This window comes from Hirundo rustica, chromosome 4 (assembly GCF_015227805.2).
Source record: "Hirundo rustica isolate bHirRus1 chromosome 4, bHirRus1.pri.v3, whole genome shotgun sequence".
In the NCBI taxonomy this organism is placed as follows: Eukaryota; Metazoa; Chordata; class Aves; order Passeriformes; family Hirundinidae; genus Hirundo; species Hirundo rustica.
The window spans coordinates 62,297,416-62,318,341 of NC_053453.1; the positions used below are offsets into that span (position 1 = coordinate 62,297,416).

A 20,926-nucleotide genomic window follows, 5' to 3' on the forward strand; every position below is an offset into this window, starting at 1 on the left:
ATCTGTAATTCCTTTGGGAATCTATTCCCTTTACTTCCAATTGAAAATGCAAGAAAATAGGATTACTGACTCAGCCTAAACAAAACCATTCGACTTGCCTAAAATCAAATTCCTGATATCCTTTAAAATGCCAAGAACTTGGCATTTCAGAATGACCTAAAGTTTTGTTTACTTTCTTAGGCAAAAAAACAAATTGTTTATTATTTGCACTACTATCACTGTGAGTTTGGAATGTGCTTTAAAAGAGTCTGGTGCCAGGTACCACATGCTGAGAAGTCACATATTGAGTCATATACATCTAACACTAGTTCTGAAATTAAATCATTACCTGAAATATCAGATTTTTCATTGTAGATACTGCCTTCTTCTATGTGTTTAACCTTTACTGACTTGCCTGTGAATATATGTATTCATCATATATTCTGCATTTCAGGAGCTTAAGGCTGGAGAATGCTGCTCACAGCTGGAGCAGGTTTTATCCAAAATTCTCCATGGTATTGTTTTATCATAAACATCTTTGCAATTTGGATACCAGATTCCCAGAAACCTGCTTCCTGCCAGCACATAAGGGGATGCTGGATTAATTTGGGCTGGGAATTTTTTTTTTTTTCCTTCCACTATGCTAAGCGTGTGTAGCATGCACAAAGAACAAAACGACGGAGTGACATCCCTGTATTGATTTGAATGATCAGTTTAGCACAAAGAGACTTCCAGAATGACCCACCTATCACGTCAATACAAGAAATGGCTGGATGTGGCACTTACTGCCCCACTTGAGTTGACAAGGTGCTGTCTGGCTAAAGGTTGGACTTCATCCTGGAGGTTTTCTCCAGCCTTAATGATTCCATGCTAAGAGTATTAGGCACGGACTGAGGCTGCAGGCACATGGATAAGCTCTGGCAGCTTTAGGCTGCAGCTTCACTCACTGGGGAGGAATTCCCTCACCATTTCTGCAGGGCAAGAACACACCCTGAGATCATTCTCATGCTGCAGGGCTAAGGGGATTCAGCAACTTCCTCCTGTTTGCCCATCCTGAAGAACTTCTAGGATCAAATTGCCTGTGCTGTGTCAAATTTCCTCTGTCATGCTACGTAAGTCATCTCTTCTGGTCTGTGCTTTCAATCCCCAGTGGTAAAATGCTTGTGACAAGGGTCAGAATGGTCACAGCCATGGGCTGAAGGTGAGCAAATAAGTATCTGAGCATCTAGAAAGAACACAACTTCACGTTTTTCATAAGAGCAAAGGCTGGCAACCAGTTAGAAGGGCATGCTGAAGTCAGAAAGCAGAGCCTGTTCAACTGGCAAGTCTTAGAATTAGAAGCCTTTCCAGAATGGCCATAAAGGACCACACCTCATCCATCAGGAAAAAAGCAGAGGGGAAACCCTTCATTAGGGTCTAGAAAAACAAACAGACAAAAGACCAAACAAAAACCCTAGAAAGCTTCCGAGACATTTCTTTTTCTATTTTAATTATGCTTAAATTGTGAGAACAAACTCTCAAGGCTAGGGGCTTGGTTTTGCTTCCATATCCAATAAACAAGCAAGGAAACCCATAGAATAAAATCAACCCTGTTTGTCAGTCTGGGCAGGACATGAGCACTTCTCCACAGGATGAGCCATTGTAGGAACTATGTCAATGGCAGTGACTCAGCACTCCAGCCTGTCTGAAGGGCAGTGTGTGTCTGCAACTTTTTCCCAAAATTCTTCCCCCAGATGGTGGTGGGGCACTGAACAGGCTCTCCAGGGAAACCATCACAGCCCCAAGGCTACCAGAGCTCCAGGAGCATTTGGACAACATGGTGGGATTGTTGGGATGTCCTGTGCAGGGCCAGGACTTGCTGATCCTCATGGATCCCTCAGGATATTCTGTGAACTCCAAAACTTATTGGAGAAGCTTTTTTGGGAACTTCAAGAACACCTAAGGCCTTCAAAGCGCAGTCCCACCAGTGTTAATTTACCAGGGTATCAATTTTATTCTCATCATTCAGAGCTCCAGGACCTCAATAGTCGAGCACCCAAAGTGTACACAGAAACAACGTGTGTTATTCTCTCATCAGATTCTCATCAGTTCTCCATTTCCACACTAAAAACACAGTGAGGAGTCATAAGAGCATCATGACAACAGCACAGTTGAATAGATTATAGAACAGGAATATAAATACATCAAGAGAAAAGAAAAGCAATTACAACATTCATTATGTTTTAAACACCTTTCTGTTCATGCCTTCTTTATTTACATGCTGTAAGTGGCAATATCCACTCAGAGAGCAGGTGCTTTCCCTCTTCTTTCACCACCACCCTAAAAGCAATCCAAATATAATCAATGAAGTTCTATATCATACTCCACTTTCTTAAGGGAAAAAAATCAGACTAACTGTCTTATTAAACCTCAGTAATTTCTTTCCCTAAAACATAGAAAAATCATATTTCCATTTGTTTCCACTGTTATTCTGAAGCTCAAGGATCTTAATGCACCTCTTATCAGTATAAATCCATCCCAGAAAACTGATTTATTAGAACTGAGGCCCCAATCTGATAAATTCCAGGTTCTGACAGGAAGCAATGGACACACCAACGAGACAGTTCAGTCTGCTGGCAACCTTAAGGTAACCCTTCACTGCCCTCAGAGCACTACATCCTTACACCAAGCTCACATCCTGGGATAGGCTGACCTTCAGGAGATCTAATCAGCCTGAAAGAAAAACAACTAAAAGCTTCAGTGAAAAGAAAAAGGTAAAATGCTCCACAGACTTCCAAGAGGCTGCTTACTTTTTCTGTTTAAGGAATATTACCTCTCCCAGCTATTTGTGTTGCCCCCCACCTGGAAGCTAGATTCAACAGTATACTTAAAAAAAAAAAAAAAGTGATCTGAGTTATTCCATAACTGATTTACTTGGAACAAGTTAAGAAACACTCCACTGAACCAGCAGAGCTGCCAAGGAGACAAACAGTGCGTGGGTGTAGTGACGTCCCTCACTGATACAACAAATTCAAGCATAATTCAGTCTAATTCCTTCTAAATTAGTTTAAATGAAAGGTCTTTTGTATCACTGGAAAAACTGGCAGAATTGCTGACACACAGTTCTGTTCTTCAGGCTAAAATCACAGATCTGTGTATCCACACAGGCGGATAAACACACGGAAATCCCTGACTTCTGTAAGGGACACAGAGAACACATTTTCTCTGTCACCTCTATTATTTTACAGCTCCTCCAAGCAGAGACCCTGTCACGTACTTCATTACATTCCAAAATCTGCGGCTGTGAATGGACTGTTTTTACTAAGAGGGAAGATACAGCCTCCAGCATGTAAAACAAATACAGCATAAAACACATTGAAACATGAGCAGCAGAGGGGCCTTTTCTACATTTGAACTATCCAAAGCTCTACAGTCTCATTTTTTTGCTCCTGTTTTTTCTAAGAGCCTTACTACTATTTACTATCTCAAGAAAAAGCCATAAACTTCATATCTCATCTCATTCAGACATCAAGGGATCCAAGCCCTGGCAAGCATGTCTGTGACCAGAATTTGATTCTTGTTATTTACATTACTGAAGGACAGATTAATCATTTTAGCATACCATGAGATCTCTTTTTTTCTGTACACTGAAGCTGTGCTTATGTATCCTGAATGCCAGTAGTAAACATCTCTGGAGCACTGCCAGGCTCCTTTCCAAACTGCATTGCCTCCCTTTCTGTCTTCTGCATCATTTATTTTTAATACACATTTCATATTATCAATCTAATGTGTTAATGTATTAACTAACTTCAAATCTCTCCTGTTCAGGTAAGTGCTCAGAATTAAAAGACACCCTGAAGTACCACAAATCAAGACCAACACTTCAAAGTCTCATTCAGGGCTTTTCAGAAACTCTTGAGTCCTCACACAAAGGTGTACTGAGCAGCAAAAGCAGTCTTGCCTCTCCTTCTCACAGGAATTGGTGTGATATAAGGTGTACCTCCAATCCAACAGCCCTTACAGATAAGGAAATGTCATTAAAAGGACAGAACAGCATCCCATGCCAAACCTGCAAGCAGCAGGAATTTAATCTTCTGCTGCTCCATCTTTCTATTCTTACACTATCTATTCTTACTACTTCTTGGCTAATTCATGAAAAATTAGAAGTTGAATCAAGGGGTGTTTCACACAGCTTTTTTCCTGGGTCTTCTTCTCTCCAGTCTCCTCACATGAATTAACCTTTAGCTTTATCTTTGCATTTGAAAGTTTCCAAGTTTCTAAACATGCTACATTCAGATGCCTGGGCTTTCCTCAGGAATGAGATGCAACAGCCATTTCCTTTCAGGAGAAAGGAAGATGAAAGGACTTAGACAGCTTTTCAGCACACCAAGGTGAGGCATCTGACAGGTTCTGTAGAAAAATTTTGCTGGATCAGCAACATCACTGTTGAATCACCCAGCAGGAAGAGTGTGCAGAGCATCCATTAAAACACAATAAAAAAAAGTTAGTGGTAACCTTACCTTCCCGAGTTCTGAAGTCATCCTCAAGGAATTTATTAAAATTGCCACACAACCCACAGGTCTTATTATAGTGCTTTTCTTGAAGGAGTATCTGAATGTTTCCACTGGCATCAATCTTCACCACAAAGCCGTGCTCATCGCTGGATATTTTATAATAACCTGCCTCCTTCTCTATAAATATACCATTGGAGGCAAAAGGTATGGAAACCCTGTGGAGAAAAAACAGGAAATTGTCAGCATGGGACACACACAACCCATCAGGTCATTTTCTGCTAGAATAATAGCTCCTACAGGTACCTTTTGTCTTCCTGCATCACAACTCCATCTAAAGAGAGGCGAATACTGAAATATTCTCCAAGATACACAGAGAAGCCAATTTTGTCCCCATCCTGGTAGTCACCTGAGGAGATGAGACACAACCAAATACTCTTAACTCTGGGACTTGGGAGGACAATTTGTAGTCAGTAAGAACTTATTTTAAACTATGACCAACAGAGAATAGTTATTAATGAATATAAAAACATCTACCAAAGCAGTTGGTATGAAAGTCACATACAGTTTTGGTACATATATCATCAATTCTATGCCCAAGAATAACTCTGCAGAGGTCTATGATAATTCCAAGGCCTTTTGTCCTAGAAGATGGGAGCTTTCCTACTGGTGTGGTTTAGAACACAGATAAAATTAGTTATAAAGGATTGTATACTTCTTATTCCTGGACTCATCTTTAACACAGCCACATCTCCCTGAAAAATTCAAAATTAATAAACATCTTCCTCTTAGTAGGAGTAGTAAGAAAATCCCTGTTTCTCAGCAGCTTATTTATGTGTGAGCCACATTACCAAGGGATAACAGAAGCCCCAGAAGTAATCCTACTTTCCAAAACAGGCCAAAAAATCCTAATGCAACCCACAGACAAACAAAAACAACCCAAACCAAGACCCCTTTTCATGCAGTGGTTCATCCTATCTGACAAAGGGGAACTATTCATCTTTTTTCCCAGCTCAGACTCACCTAAGAGTGTGAATGAGTGCTTGTGACAGTCCCCAGCAAGTAGGTAGCTGCAGTCCCCAGCAAAATTGTACAAGGAACCATCAAATGTTTTGATGTGATCATTCCCAAAAAGGCTGCAACGGGCAACTGACGACTCCTGAAGTGAAGCACCTGATAATTCTGGGTATCAAAACACAACATTAACTTACAATTTAAAAAAATCATTTTGCAGTTCAGGAATTTCTCTGCTGAATTTCTCCCCACTGATGTCCCAGTAGCTTCTAGGCAGACTGTAAGCCTGGTATGGCAGTCCATAGGATCACAGCTTTTTATTATTATTATATGCATTACAGAAATGCCTTTTTTTCTTTTGCTTTATTTCCACCAGTCCAAACCTTGCACAGGTAATATAAGTCCAGACCCTTTGAGGAATGTCTTGCATTCATTTGTGCCTGCCTGCAACCCCACTAAAGCCTGTAAGGCATTAGGAAAGCCCCATCTCTCGTTCAGTCAAACATCCCTGACTTCAGGGAGTGTTTGGGACTCAACACAGTGCCTGTTTCAAAGTAAACAGACAAAAGGAAGGACTTTATTGATGCCTTCAGCATGGTGAGAATAATCCCTGAGTCAGCATAAAAAGGGGAAGAAGGGCTCATATCTCACAAAAAAATAGTGAAAATATACTCTAGTCCAACCCTGTTTTCTTACCTGTGATGGCAGTGGCCAACAGTAGGTTCATTTGCAGCACTGTCAAGAGGAACATCTGTTAGAAATCAAGAACAAAATTTAGAATATTCTTAGTTTGAGACACAGTCTTTTTCACAACTCCTCATCACTTTCCATCCTTACCTTATAGAGAAAATTATTATTGAGGTTCTGCAACATTTCAGAAAGTCATAATCCATGCAGACAGTCATGGTAATTCAACTGCCCTCCATCCTGCTTTAACTAGGTAATCCAGGTGAGTTATTAATTATTCTTTGCCCCCGTTTTCATTTGTGGCAGGGAAGTGAGCTATCTCCACGGGAAATGCAAGCCAACACAGACACACACTGCAATTTCTCTCAGTTAACACCCTGCACACAACACCTTTCAATGCACAGCATAATTTCTCAGCCAGCCTGAGGTAAAGAAGCACCCCAGACTGGCTCAGCCAAGCTGGCTCCAGCAGAAGTCACCTCTGCAGCACAAGATATGCACCCTGCCCAAAAATCCACAAAGAAAAAGAAAGAATATACAGATTTTGCACCAGCCAGCAGTTTTGCTTGGCAGACCATTGTAACCACATAATCCACTGATTTCAGGGTGATAACGTGCTGAAGATAAGGGGCAAGAAGGGAGGAAATTGTGCAGAGATTAGAGACCCAGGGTGAAAATTTTCATTCAACAAAAACATTTTTAGCATTGCCTCCTCCTTTCTACAACCAGAACACCAGTCTTTGTTTTCCATACGTCTATGAACTACCTCCAGGATGACCAGACGTCTAAAAATAATAACTAATAATAGGATAGGAGGGTCATGCAGATGGTGAACTACATGGGTTGTGTAGCAAAACATCAGCTGTTAAGGATGAAAGCTGCAGGGAGCTCCATCTAAGGGAATTAATTTCAGTGATCATATAAGCAACTAGAGAGGCTTAAATATACCAAAGTTAATATATTAATGTCAGAAGACCAGATACATCTTTTCCTAAAGGAATCCTTCAGTTAAAGACTAGAATGCATTTTGTGAAGACAATTTGAGATTTCAGGTATAGACGCACTTATTGCTGTTAATTACGTTGGTCCAACTCACAGCCACATAAATCAACACTGAGCTGGGCTTATTTACACAAGATAGGAAAAGAAAGATCTATTCTATAACTCAGTCTAATATAATGCTGTAAATCCCCAACTGACATAAGGCTGCAAGATAGGTCAGAAGTGGCAACTGCATGGGAATGACACTTCAAAGAACGGTGAAAACAGTAGGCATTATTATTCTCAGATTACACACTTGCTACTGTATTTCTGGTGCAAGCACAGTGTCATTGTGATGAATCAGTTACTACTGTTCTTTGTTAACACTTTTGTTTTACAAAGGAGGCAGAGGAAAAAAGGCAAGATGTAAATCCCTTCCCATCAGTCCCCTTCCACCTCCCACTCTGTTCTGAACTGCAGATGGAGTTCCCCCAATTCTAACAGAGCAAGTGCCACTAACAAATCAAAATACAATCCCGTAAGATCTGCCAGTATAAAACCCTCTACAGCTTTATCATGGGCTCAATTAGAAATGAATGTACCTTCTTCTGTGCGAGATTCCTCTTGCACATGAGCAAGAAACTCCTCCAGTTTCCACCTGTAGCCTACAACACCATTGTTCCCCTGTTGCTTCAGAAGTCAAGACTGGAATGGCTTTGGTCTGAAATCTCTTGTTTTTTGCACAAGCCAGGAACTGTTGTCCATTTAAGAGGAAAGATAAAAACATCGACGTCACATCCGCCTGATTCTCAAGACAATAGATTAAACTGCTATCGTGAAAATCAGGCACTCTTAATTGCCAGGAAGGTACAATGAGGGGAAATAGTTTTAAAAACTGACAGATAAAGTCTTTGAAATATATTTCACATGTGTATGTGTGACAAATCTCACTGGCTGAGCCAACAGACAGCATATTTATTTGACAATGTTATTCAAAAGGAATAGTAGGATGCTTCACACCTCAAAGGCCACAGAATCATTAAGTCTTTATTCCTAAACAACTGCCTTAAAGGAGAAAGAAAAATTCAGAGCTAGTAATGTCCTGGATTTATTCTCTAGGTGCAAACATACTTGAATTTTGCCACCTTCTATCACAGCAATGCATTTGATCCTTGAAATGCTCCTCTGGAACAATGCATGGTAACAAGTTAATCCTGCTCTGACATATTTGCAGAGTGGGCACCAAATTTATGGGCACGTGTACAGCACTGAGCAAAGACATACAAAAACCAGTTTGTCAAGTCTTATTTGACTTTCTATGTCCCATTTTTCATATTTTTCAGTAACTATTAGGATTAACAAAGGCCTTCGGAGGCAACATATTGCACTGACTGGGAATTGTTCTCTCCTCTTGGATCCAGCTGCGAATCTCAGCTGGTCCTTCCCAGCCCAGAGAGCCTGAACGTGAGTAGTCCCAGAAAGATGTTCCCTAAACCTTTCCTTATGGGAATGCCAGCACTACTCAGGATAGGGGGAATTAGATCTTCTATCACCATGGTCTCTTGTCCTCGGTTCTAATCCTTTAACTTCCTGAGCACCAAATAATTCACTTCATTTGGCAACTTTCTCTTGCAAATCTAAATCCAGCAGAGTTTTGATTCCCACTTTTTTGTTTGGCACATAAGGAAGGTAGGGTGAGAATACCTGCAAAAATTCCTTAAAAATAAAAACAGTGCTGGTTCAGATAAGCCAGACACTGTAATGTTCCTTAAGCACATTAGCAACCTGGGGGAACACAACAAACAAAATTAATTGAGATAGACACAAAGAACAAACTTCCTTTTTTCATCCTGGCTCTTTTTTCTCCCCACAAAAATAAGGAAATGCTAATTAAAGAGTGTATTTATTAACTGACATTGTACATTGTTCCTACACAAAGCTTAGTGATGGCTGGGCATTTCTGACAAGTAATTTTCCAAATAGTACACCTGAGACATGGGAGAAAATACATAAGCAACTATGAAGTGCTACCAAAAAAACATCTATAGTCCACTCTTGGAAACAGCACAGGAAGGACTTCTGAGAAAAATTATTCATAATATTGTTTTTCATTGTTTTGTTCAAATACCAGGTTGCATGCAACAAGTCCTGGCCCTATAATTGTGTTTGAATTGAAGGACTCTATCCTGGACAAAGTCTGTTTGCATGAGGAACACATCATTTCTGCAGCCAACTGCACTAATTGATTTTATGGGATCTTAAAAAAAAAGTGTTCCTGGCATCTGAAGTAAACAGAAACCCTAAACACCACATCCTCAGATGCCACACAAAAATCAAATGGAGAGTGCACTCAAATGTAGGAAAGGACAGAAAGGGAAAAGATAAAATTATAACCAGAAGTAGAAAGCAACTTCTCTGTGAGCAGAGGAAATCTCCAGCCGTGGAAAATCAGAGAAATTTTATAAGGTCCTTGTGTAACCTATCACAAATAGCACAGCGAAGGTAGGAAATCTGTGCTCCTTTCTTCTCCCAGGGTAAAGGCTGGGAGCCAGCAATGAAATCCTCAGGGGGCTGGTTGCCTTTAAAACACATAACTGGAAGGTCTCAGCACAGGTCACTGTGTCAAAAAGGAGTCAGACAAATTAATGAAGGGCCCCTGCATCACAGGGATCAAATCTCAGGGATCAAGTGAGGAATCAGAGACAGCTTTTGGCTTAGAAAGTCCTTACCCTGCTGTGTATTAGAAGCAGCAATCCCATGCTTTAATGCTACACTTTATTTCTTACTTCTCTTTTCCTCAGCAATTGCTGCTATCCACCAGAATCCTACTTTTCAGTCAAAAAAAAAAAAAAAAAAGAAGAAAAACCTAAAAAAACCCCCACCAAAACCCAAAAAAACCCGAACCAACAAAAACCACCCAAATAAAATAAAATAGACAGCTTTCTTTATCCTACCCTAGTCTGCACGAAGATATGATTCAGTGTTTTTCCACGAGTGAGATTCAAATTAATTTGCCCATTACAGATCCGACAGTGGAACAAAGCAAAAAGATCAGCAAATGGATAATAAAACAAAAACAAAACAAAACCACACACACACACACACAAAATAAAAATAAAATAAATAAATAAATAAATAAAACAACACCAAAAAAAATCCACACCCCAAACCATCACACAGGAAAGGGACTAAAGCGCTAGTTCCTATAAACTGCAGAGGCTTCAGTGCATTTTCAGGGTCATCAGTGCTCATCTCCTTTTCCTGGCATAGTTAACGATCATAGTTTAAAGAAAGACACCCTCAGAAAGGATGGGAGGCACTAAAGACCCTCATTTCACATCTGAAAGCCCTCAACCTCCGGACATCCTTCCACAGGCTGGGAAGTTCACAAGGCAAAGCAAACATTTGAACACTCCTAAGTGGGCAGGGAAGGGCATTATCCCAGATAATCCTTTTTACCATTGTAACTCCTTCCCTGGTGGCAAGCTCACGGAATTCCCAATTTCACAGCCCTTCCCGGGGTTATGCTTGGAGGCAGCCGAGCCACAAGGACCTCAGGTTTTTGGGTGCCACTCTTCAGGCTCCAAACCAGCCAGGTGGCATCTCCCGACCTGCAGTTCATGAGCCGAGGGGCACCCTGCAAAGCCCCGCGATCTGCAGCGCGCCATCAAAACAAAACATCCCTCCTCCAAATCCAGGGAATAAGGATCCTAGAGCCCACAACATCATTTTCAGCTGGTGCCAGCTAGTACTGCTCGGCTGAAGTCAGTGGCACTACTCCGTGCTGGCTGAAGAGCCAAAAAGCCTCCCAAATTTGCACTACATTACAGAGAGCCACCAGATAAACAGAAGGACAGGGGGGAGACGATCTTTCGCCCGCATTGTGGGCATTTTCTCCCTTATGCAAGTGAGGTAGAACCTCGCCGAGATACGCCCGACTTGCTCACGCCAACCACTCAGCGTTCCCGGGAAGGGCGTGTGCTCCCGGGGCACCGCAGCACAGCCCGGGACGGCATCGCCCGCTTCCAGTCTCCTCCTGGAAGAGCTTGGAGTCGCTGCTTGTTCAAGTCTTGTGCCTCCTCCCCGGGCTGAAATTCCCTGCGTACAGAGAGCCAGCCAAGGCCAATCAGAGAATTTCCTCCCCCGCCCCTGAAATTGTGTTTTTCCTATTTCCACCCTCCCCACACACACTCCCATCTAGTTAAAACTCTACAATCTTATTGGTTTATAGGGTGTATTTATAGGCACAGGATTTTGTAAGCAGGGTACTCAATACATGCACGTTATTCACAGTCACCCAGTGTGAGGTTTTCCATTCGTGGAGCCTGCTCTGGAGAGAGCAAAACATTTCAGCATCCTTGTCATAATTTAACATCAGCACTGACATCAGACACCAACCACTCTACCACCACAAAAATCACCATCACGGTGCTGAAGGAAAAAAAAAAAAAAAAAAAAAAAAAAAAAAAAAAAAAAAAAAAAATCCAAAACATAAAATGCAAAGGAGTTTTTCCATTAATATTATAAGAGAAAATGAGAGCCTGTATTATGCAGCGTGACATCCAGTCAGTTTTCCAATTCCGTGCTTTAAAAGCAGTTCGTCCCTCCCCTTGGGATTCAATTTGTCCAAATGCATGGCTGCTGAAATGTCTTTAGATGAAACCATGTTAATAATGAGTAGCCAACACTTCTGGGCTGCAGGTCTGTAAAAGAGTTGCATTAACAATTCACCTTGTGACTCTGTAGATTCAGTAGAATAATTAATTACTAATTTAGTCAGTCACCCTCAGATACACAGGGAGATCTGCAAATCGCAGATATGAAAAATATCCTCAGTTGGTCTTTAAACCTGAGGTTTAATCAAGAATAATGAATGCATGCATGTGCAGATACACACCAACACATGCACCCACCTGCATACATCCACTAATTAAATTTGTCCTGACAGGAAAAAAATAATATTTTGAGAAAGGAGGAAAAAGAAAACAGGAACAGCCTGGGAAGTATCCCCTTTGTGTGGGGAGACAGATGAAAATAAATAGGGGAGGGAAGCCTTCTTTCTCATGTGTGTGTTCTTACAAGAAAAAGTTCTGATTTTGAATCACCTAAGTACCTGTGATTCTAGTCCTAAATCACAACAGATCACCCATATAAACCCAGGAATTTCGGCAGATATGGCAACTGAAACAAGAGCCACAGTTTCCCAGATGAGAATTAAAAAGTCTGAGTGGTTATTTTTGCAGAGTGAGGCTTTGCCATTACAGAAGGGAGCAAACACAGACCCCGTGCTGCTGCTTTGAGAAGCCATTTCACCCCTCTCCCTTCACAACGGAAACAATACTTTGTGTATTTGCATCACAAGCATGTAAGCAAGGATAATTTAATTAACATCCTCTGCTCCACGCACAGGGCTGGTCTAGGGCCCTGGGAGATCCACTAATTAAGAAGTTTACTAATGACAGACTTCCCTAGATGCTCCTGAACGAGCACAGTTTTCCTTCCAGGGTCACAGCTGTTATAAAATGCCCAACTTAGGAGCCAGCTGGAGCTTCTGTGTTCAAGGCTGACCCCTGTAGGTTTGTCCCAAATTAATTATTTTTCAAACAAGAACAGCACTAGGGGCTCATTTAACATTTCAACACAACTGTTAGCAAACTGTTCTGACAATTGAAACCACACCATGCTAAAAACACTCGCTATAACTCAGGTTTCTGCTAGCCCAAGCTTCAGATAGCACATTAACAGAAATTTAGGAAACTTCTATTACCACATTTTTTCCACATGCCCTCCTGGACAATGAGTTCAGGACACTTCTCCACCTACTCCATTTTTAAGTCCAATGATCTGAGCTCCCAGGTTGCCTCTCTAAAGTGCATTTCTCCCCATTTTTTTATGGTTTTTCACAGCTCATCTCTAACTCCAGATACCAGAGGTAAGGCCAGGTTTAAATATTTAACACTGCTGCTATTCCTAGAATGCAGCATCATCCCTTCCTCCCCTCACCAGCATCTCCTACCACTTCAGCAGTTTCAATCACATAAGGCAGAGATAGGTACTACCAAAATAATCAGAAACAAAACACTTCAGAAGGGTAAATTATCATTTAGTAACATATAACCAACGTGATGAGCACTCAGCTGGTGTTTCCTACTCACCTAAATCATGGTATGTAAACCCTTAAAGGTGCCTAAACACCTTTGCATTAATACAATTTGCCAAATTTGTGATCTCACTAAAGATTTGTCAGGTTTGTTTTACACTGTGTTCTTCATAAACCCATCAAAGTTCATTAAAAATTCCTCAAGCAGCATAATGTAAATACTAATCTATCAAACAAACCAGTTGAAAAAACTTGGGAATAGTGCTATGAATTCCACTGAGCTGCAGAGAGATGCCAGTTCCCATTGAATAATAGGGTGTTTCTGAAAGTCCTCACCAGGAAGGATGATCTTGGTCCCTTAAGATTGAAACTTGGACTATGGAAGTTCCTTGCATTACCTTAAACATTTATAGTCTTATCTTAATCACTTTTGAAAAGGAAAGAAGTCACATCCATACAAAATCTATTTCACACGTTTTTATAATGCCAAGGAAGAACCAGCTCCAAGAAAAAGCAGGTCTCGTGTTTCTCCCTCTGAAAGGCTGATTTACCCCAGTACAAGACAGAGCATGTTACTCATTGTGGAGGACAATTAAGTCCCAGAAACATTCACTGCTCTGTTGGGAACAATTGACACCATTATGTGATCAACAGATCTCTGTCTTATGCACATTCCCCACCACCACCTTTTTTTTTCCTGCAGTCATCCAATATAAGCACAAGGAGTGAGGGGGAAAAAAAGAAGGCAAAAAGCTCAGATGTTGAATTTTTCCTCCAGCTCCTGTTTTTTCCTCATGTCTAGATATACAGTACATATCCTAAAAATCACAAGACATCAACCACAATACAAGGACTCTGAAATTCTAGAATATTAGTTGGCTCTCTCATATGCCTTTTGATTTTTTCCTAGCATCAAAGATTAACATTTATAAGATTTTCTCCAGAAACGTGAAGGGTAGAGACTTCAAGATGAAAAACAAAGCTGAGACATTGACGAGAATTCCCAATCGTCTCAAATAACATCCAAATAAAAGATAAAAATCTCCAAATATTCTACAGTTTCAAAACATCATCAAGCAAGTTGACAATACAGATAATACAGGGATTGGAATCATAGAATATCCTGAGCTGAAAGGGATCAAGGATCATGGAATCAGCCTAGTGTCACCCTAATTCCCTTTGTGCCCAACCCATGAGACCGGTACCCCTCACAAGCTGGAGGTAATGGAGAGCGTGTGTGTTTCTCCACCAGATTGTTCCTAAAACTATGGAACTTAATTAAAAATTAAAAATACCCTCTAAGTTTGACTTGATAAAAAAAATTACACCAAGTAGTCCAATCTTTTTCCATTTGACATGGGACAAGAACTATACAAAACTGCATCCTAATTAAAAAAATCAGTTTTTGAACATCACAAAGCTGAGAGATATCTTGAGCTCACTATTTTATGAGCCCATTGCCAAAGTTTATCTTTAGAAGCACAATAAAAAGACAGGATCTTTTTTGTGTGTTTGAATAACAAAATCGTGGCCATAAATTGTTCAGAACACACAAAACAGTTAAAAATTAGGCTTCCTTTCTTTGTCAAATGAAAGTAATCAGAACATATCCCTTTCTCCTTTTCTTGCTTAGCAGAAAAATGCATGGTATTCAAAGGAACAGTGCCCAAGGATATTTGCAAGCATGAATACACCTGTGTATTTTATTGTCTTTTTATTCCTGTTCACATCCTTCTAGTTCAAACCCCAACAGTTCTGGAGGTCCTCAGGCCCCAAGGCACCCACACACCTGAGATATCGATCCCAGCAGTCTGCCAAGGCTTTCTGGAAGGACAGATTCACACATGGATACAGATCTCGGGAAGGTTAAGGCACATTTTACAGAATACACAGAATGGCAGAAGTCAGGTTTAATTTGGAGCTGGTGGGATGAGAGGAGAGTGCAGCCACCCTTGGGACTTGGTATTCTGGTGGATTACTGTGGTGGCTGCAGTGCTTCTCCTGCTCTTTCCCACCCCACCTTCCAAACACTGGGCATGAAAATCCACTTCTCTCAAATCTCCTTCAGAAAACGAATGCCAAAGGTTTCCAAAAGTTAAGTCACCTTCAGCCATTTTATTTCAATACATATTATTTAATTAACATTCTGTGACATCCATGCATTCATCATTCCATGTATTAGTTTCATTTTTTTCCTCTCCTCATTCCCCTGCTTTAGTAAACCCAACCCAGGTCATGTCATCACTCCCAGTTGACTGGAGGCAGAGATGCACAGCAGGCACTGCTAGAGCAGGTGCCACACTCATTGCATAAAAACAATTTTATAGCCGTTACAGTGATAGCAGAAGTGTCACAACTGCTTCCAGGGAGCATTTTCCCTCCCGTACAAGTAATGAGCAGCTACTAGTTTAATTACAACTGTAAGCCATAAACTAAAATAAGTGTCACCGCAGCATCAGGGAGAATTTCTTTACCTTGGGGGTGGCAGAGCACTGGAACAGCTGCCCATGGAGGGCGTGTGGCATCTCTCTGGAGACATTCCAAACCCACCTGGATGCATTCCTGTGTCACCTGCTCCAGGTGACCCTGCCTGGGCAGAGGGGTTGGACTGGGTGATCTCCTAAGGTCCCTTCCAGCCCTAACTATCCTGTGATTCTGTAAATAAACTATTTCTTTAACATGCAGAGTCATCAATAACTCTATACACAATGGTGGCAAAAATAGAATAACTTCTCTGTAAATAAAAAACACTGAAAATACTTTATAGCCATCATAAAACATCATAGTAGAGGGATTTCTTTGGGGAAAAAAAAAAAAAAAACCACAAAGAAAAAGAAAGAACAATACCTTTTTATTCTCTAAATCAAGACCAGTCACATCTTGTTTATTGAAAGACAACATGGAGCTTAGTTCTCATGAACACTGATTTTCTTCCAGACTCAAAAGCATGGAGCCAATTGTATAAATCTCAAACCAAAAACACCTTCCACACAACGTTTTATTTATAAAGAGGAAAGAAAAGGAGTTTTATTTATCATTTTATTATTAAAGAGTTTTATTTATAAAGAAGAAATAAAAATACCTCAATTTTAGACCCCTAGGAGCACCTACGAGACCCACAGCCCAGCATCCCACTATGTTAAGTGTTACACAAACTTTGGACAAAAAAACTTTGGACCAGAGCATCAGTAGGAAGACCTCACAGAGAAGGCTTGAGAGAGGAAGTTATGCTAAAAAAATTACACAGATCATTGAGCAGACCTCAGCATGGCTTGGGAATCCACTGGCTTTACAAGTAAATTAAGCTTTAAATATTTTAACACTGCTTTCAGCTATTTGTAGCTTCGCAGTCTAAAACATGTAACTTGAGTTAAAGCAAAAAGGGCTGTTCAGAGAAGGCAAAGCAAAGAAAGCATTCCTCAAGGAAAAGATGAAAAGCACTGGAGCCTGAATTTCCAGTAACTAGAACCAGCAAGTAACTAGACTAGCATTGGGAACTACAAAATTAGTAAATCACAAATTTAATCCCTCCAGAGACTTAGAAGCATCCAGTTTCCATATTTTTTAAGCACCAGAAAACATCTCATATGATGTTTAATTATGCCCAAAGCTCTGTGTGCCACTGAACTACTGACAGGCTCTGCCTTGAAGGTGGTTCTGGGGCACTGAACTCAAATTCATGCTGAGCTTCTCTCTGTGGGACCAGGCTCTTTCAAATCTCTTGGCTTCTGGCTGACAGCTGGGAATTAACAGCACTGGAAAGTAAAATTCAAAATCTCCTGGAGATATACACTTAAAGCCTGGCTTAAACTTTATTTATATACATATTTTAATATGTATTTAATAATCTCAGCCACTTTTGACCAAATCATGGGGGTTTATGTTCTGCCTCAGCAACCTTGGGGAAAGAGGGAACCTCATTCTCAGAAAAAAGAAAAGCTGAAGCACCCACTCAGAATTTATCAGCTCTGCCTCACTACAAACCAGTCCATGTTTGGGGTTTTTCCCTTGTTTGTAATTTGTAAACAAAGGAGGGACATTTAACTCTGCTACTGTTCCCAAAATTATTTATACATAAACAGACTTTTTTTTTAATGCTCCATCTGAAAAATCTGACATGGGATTTGCAAAGTTCCTGTCCTGCCCCTTCATCAAAGACGAAGCAGAGAAGCACAAAGTCTGGAAAGTCCCATTAGACCTGTAAAACTCCACAATCTGGTGATAACTGAACTAAGTTGGGGGGGAAATTAGATAATTTTGCATTTCCAGAGAGTTTTCATCCCATTTTGGGAGGCCTCCTGAGATCCCTAGAAGTCTAATCAAGCAGTGTGCTGAAAAATAAGCAAACTGGGCAAGGGATACCTGAACCAAAGGTGCCACAGGCACATCGTACCTTCTGAAGATCTAGAACTTTCCAGTGATAATGCCAGAAAGCCTCTGACCAACTCAGGAACCACAGCTCCTGCAGTTCACAGCTTCAAACAGTACCACAGCATCGCTTCTCATCAATTAGTTTGCTTAACAAGTGATGCACCAAGAGAACAAGGAGGCTGTTTGAAGGTCTCGTGGTGGGGACAAAGGAAGGCTTGTGGACTTCCCCAAAATGCCACTCAACCACGCAGGAAGATAAATCTGATACAGATGTTCTGGACAGAATAATGCTTACAGCTGTTCTCAGTCTGGTTTTATCTGGTCACTGCTAAATTGTACCAGAACTGAGCAGTTCAGCAGCACCAAAAATGCAAATACTACTCACAACATTCATCCTGACAAAGATTAAAATGTGTGATGGCAGAGTGATCCGCTCAGACCATCACCTCATCAGGGCAAAAGGACAAAACAGAACCAGGATGGTGGCTTGACTGCAGCAACTGCCAAGGACATGCCAGTATTGGTTCACTAATTTCTGTGCTCCTCCTGTCTACCAGGAGTTCTTGTTTCCTGTTTTTCATACACTGCAAATGATTTGGAGGTGGCACCTTGGTGCAACTTTCAGTTTGTGCAGTGCTTAAAGTGGGGAATGAGTCCACAACTCTGCTTTACAAATAGCATCAGCAGCATACCACATGGGGAATAATAAAAAACCTAAAACAAAACAAAACCAAGCCAAAACTGAGCTCTGCCACACTGAACCTGTCAAGTTTAATCCTGTGGAATGGAGGGAAGGTAAAGCCTTTGCAAGTGATGAAAGACACATTCATACCTAGGCTAGAGTTTACAGCCACCAAGGAGCTAATCACACCAGTGACATAAATCCTAGTCTAGACAAAGCTTTGTACACTGAAAGGAGTAAAAATACAGTGCCACTGCATGAGATACAGCTTCACACCCTTCAATAACGAACATTGGGACTATTTCAGAGATTTTAAGCACCAGAGGTTCACCCTGGCTTCCCTCCTCCTTGTCAACACACCAAGAGCTCCTCAGATAAGAAACTACCAAAGCCACCTCAGTTATTTACAGAGGTCATTTTGTGTGTTTGTGTCCAAACATTTTGGGACCCTGCATTTGTTAGCTATTCCAGCGAAAACATGATGGTCCTCAAATGTATTTTCTAAAGTCCTTAACAGCCTCATCACTGGACCAACCAATGCCCCTGATTCTTGTTCTCTCTGACCATTTTAAGCAATTAATACATCCTAGGATGCCCCATGTGGGAAATGACAGAAACTGTTGCACTAAGCAAGAAGAGGGAGCAGAGCAGGTCAAGAAACACAAAAAGAAGGAGCACAAAGCCAAAGCACTGTGTGTCCCACACAGTCACTGCCAGGAAGTAGTGAGCAGGGACTCCAAAATAGTCAGCCAGAGTTAAAGAAGTATCCTGAAAAAAATCCCTTGAAAAAATGTATACATCTGCACAAAACAGCAATTTTCAAAAATCCTTGTTCACAGAAAGGTAAGGATGGGCAGCAATAAATTTTTCCCAGTGTTAAAGAAATCTCCAAATCCAGGACCTAACAAGGTGCTATAAATGCCCTCTGCTGAGAAGCAAGATATGTGGAGTTAAAAATTGCTTTGTGGGGAGATGAATACTTTAAATCCATTCTGCTCAATGGGAAGCAGGAATAAATCTAAACTTCTTTTCCCAGTGTTATAGGGGCTGCCCAGCAGTTATTTCTGGCCTTAATAAACCATTTCTGCCAGAGTTAGAACAGAAGACAGAGCAGGAGGATCCCAGCCCCAAGCACCCTAAGCTTTCCAGCCCAGCTGTGCTCACTGGCAGAAGGAGGAGGGACAAGTTCTGAGGGCTTTCTCCTGCCAGGACTTTTCTCCCTGGCTCCTCACTTTTCCTACTCTTCAGCAAGAGTGTTGTTACCCCTCTGCAGCTCCTGCTGCCACAGAACCAGTCTTGCTGTGGGAAGTATTTTGGCACATCTTCAGATACAAGGAAAACTCCCTTTCTGACAGGCACGAGCCCCTGCAGTGTCATGAGACCAAGTCCAGCAAGGGCCAGATTAAATCTGAGGTTTATTAACACCGATTTCGAGCAGAGGCTTTGCTCACTGGATAGCACTAACTCTGCCAGCCCAGGATGTGTCAGGGTGAGGCTGCTCTGAAGCATGACTGTATTTGCTATAATCCCAGATCACACACTGGTGTATTAAGATAAAAATGTCTTTGAACTTTTAAATTTATTTCCCTGGATTTCTTTTTGGCGCTGATTCAACACCGATACTTGGATCGGCGTGATAAGAGAAGGCAAGTGACATTATTCTAACTGTGCAAATACAATTCCAGCTGGTTGGGAGGGAATATTTTCTCTGCACTTTTAACTGTGAAGTTTTAAAATGACAAGACCACACCTGGATTTGCATCCAGTGGAAAAGTACCTACTGGGCTGCTGCTAGCTGTGCTGAGGAACCCTTGAAATGAAAACAAACCAACCACAAATCACACTAATGGGAAGGCTGTCACTTCTGGATGCAACCCTAGGAATGAAATATAATAGGAGAAAAGAAATATTTGCTTTAGTCCTAGACACATAAAATAAATCATCTATGGAAAGAATGACATTCCTCTCCTCCCCTTCACCCCAAACTAGAGATCAGTTCTCTTGATGTGAATAAAAGGAAAGAGAAAAGAAAGTAAAGACAAACCCATAACACAACAACACAGAACAGCTGTATGTTCCTTGCAGACTATACATATCTATTAAATACACGAGACAGTTATCCAGAAAATCAGACTCTTCAGTTCAGCTGCAAATGTTCCACAGATTCCTAGGAGAAACTGGGGTGCGGGTGTTCCATATAGAAGGTATTTTGTGAAATTATATACATGATCATCTGAGGATTGAAATACTCTCTGTTTCCTGACCTAGTATCTCAAGCTGGACATCTAGGAAATAGAAAGTCTCCCACCCTGAGCTTGAAGCTCCTCAGAAAGCACAATTCCCCCTCTCCATTCCCCACCAATTCCTGACCCAGGTCACAGCAGGCAAGGCAAAGAGCTGCCCCCACTTAGGTGCATGGCCCCTGACATTGAAAGAACCAGAACACATTAAATGGCAAAAAAACTACTAATATCCATCACAAATATCACATCACTGTAGTGGGGTTTTCAGCTTTGTTTTTATATCATCTAATCCCAGGCTTGAGCCCAGTGGGATCAAACACTTGAACAACACATAATTAGATGCCAAAATTAACAACTTTGAAATTACATGTGGAGACAT

General features: G+C 41.1%; 1 protein-coding gene across 3 annotated transcripts in view; it reads right to left on the minus strand.

The window, feature by feature from the left end:
* The window catches only part of VWF (von Willebrand factor), a 137,018-nt gene that overhangs the window by 112,766 nt on the left and 3,326 nt on the right, over window positions 1-20,926 (minus strand). For 2 of the 3 annotated variants that reach the window (XM_040063459.2, XM_040063457.2), the window contains exons 2-5: window positions 6,180-6,234; window positions 5,493-5,651; window positions 4,776-4,878; window positions 4,479-4,687 (exon numbers count right to left, since the gene is read on the minus strand). In XM_040063459.2, coding sequence (XP_039919393.1) covers window positions 4,479-4,687; window positions 4,776-4,878; window positions 5,493-5,651; window positions 6,180-6,234 — 526 coding nt within the window. Of the gene's footprint in view, window positions 1-4,478; window positions 4,688-4,775; window positions 4,879-5,492; window positions 5,652-6,179; window positions 6,235-7,753; window positions 7,898-20,926 lie in introns of those variants that run through there. The other variant, XM_058420108.1, reaches the window with a different exon arrangement.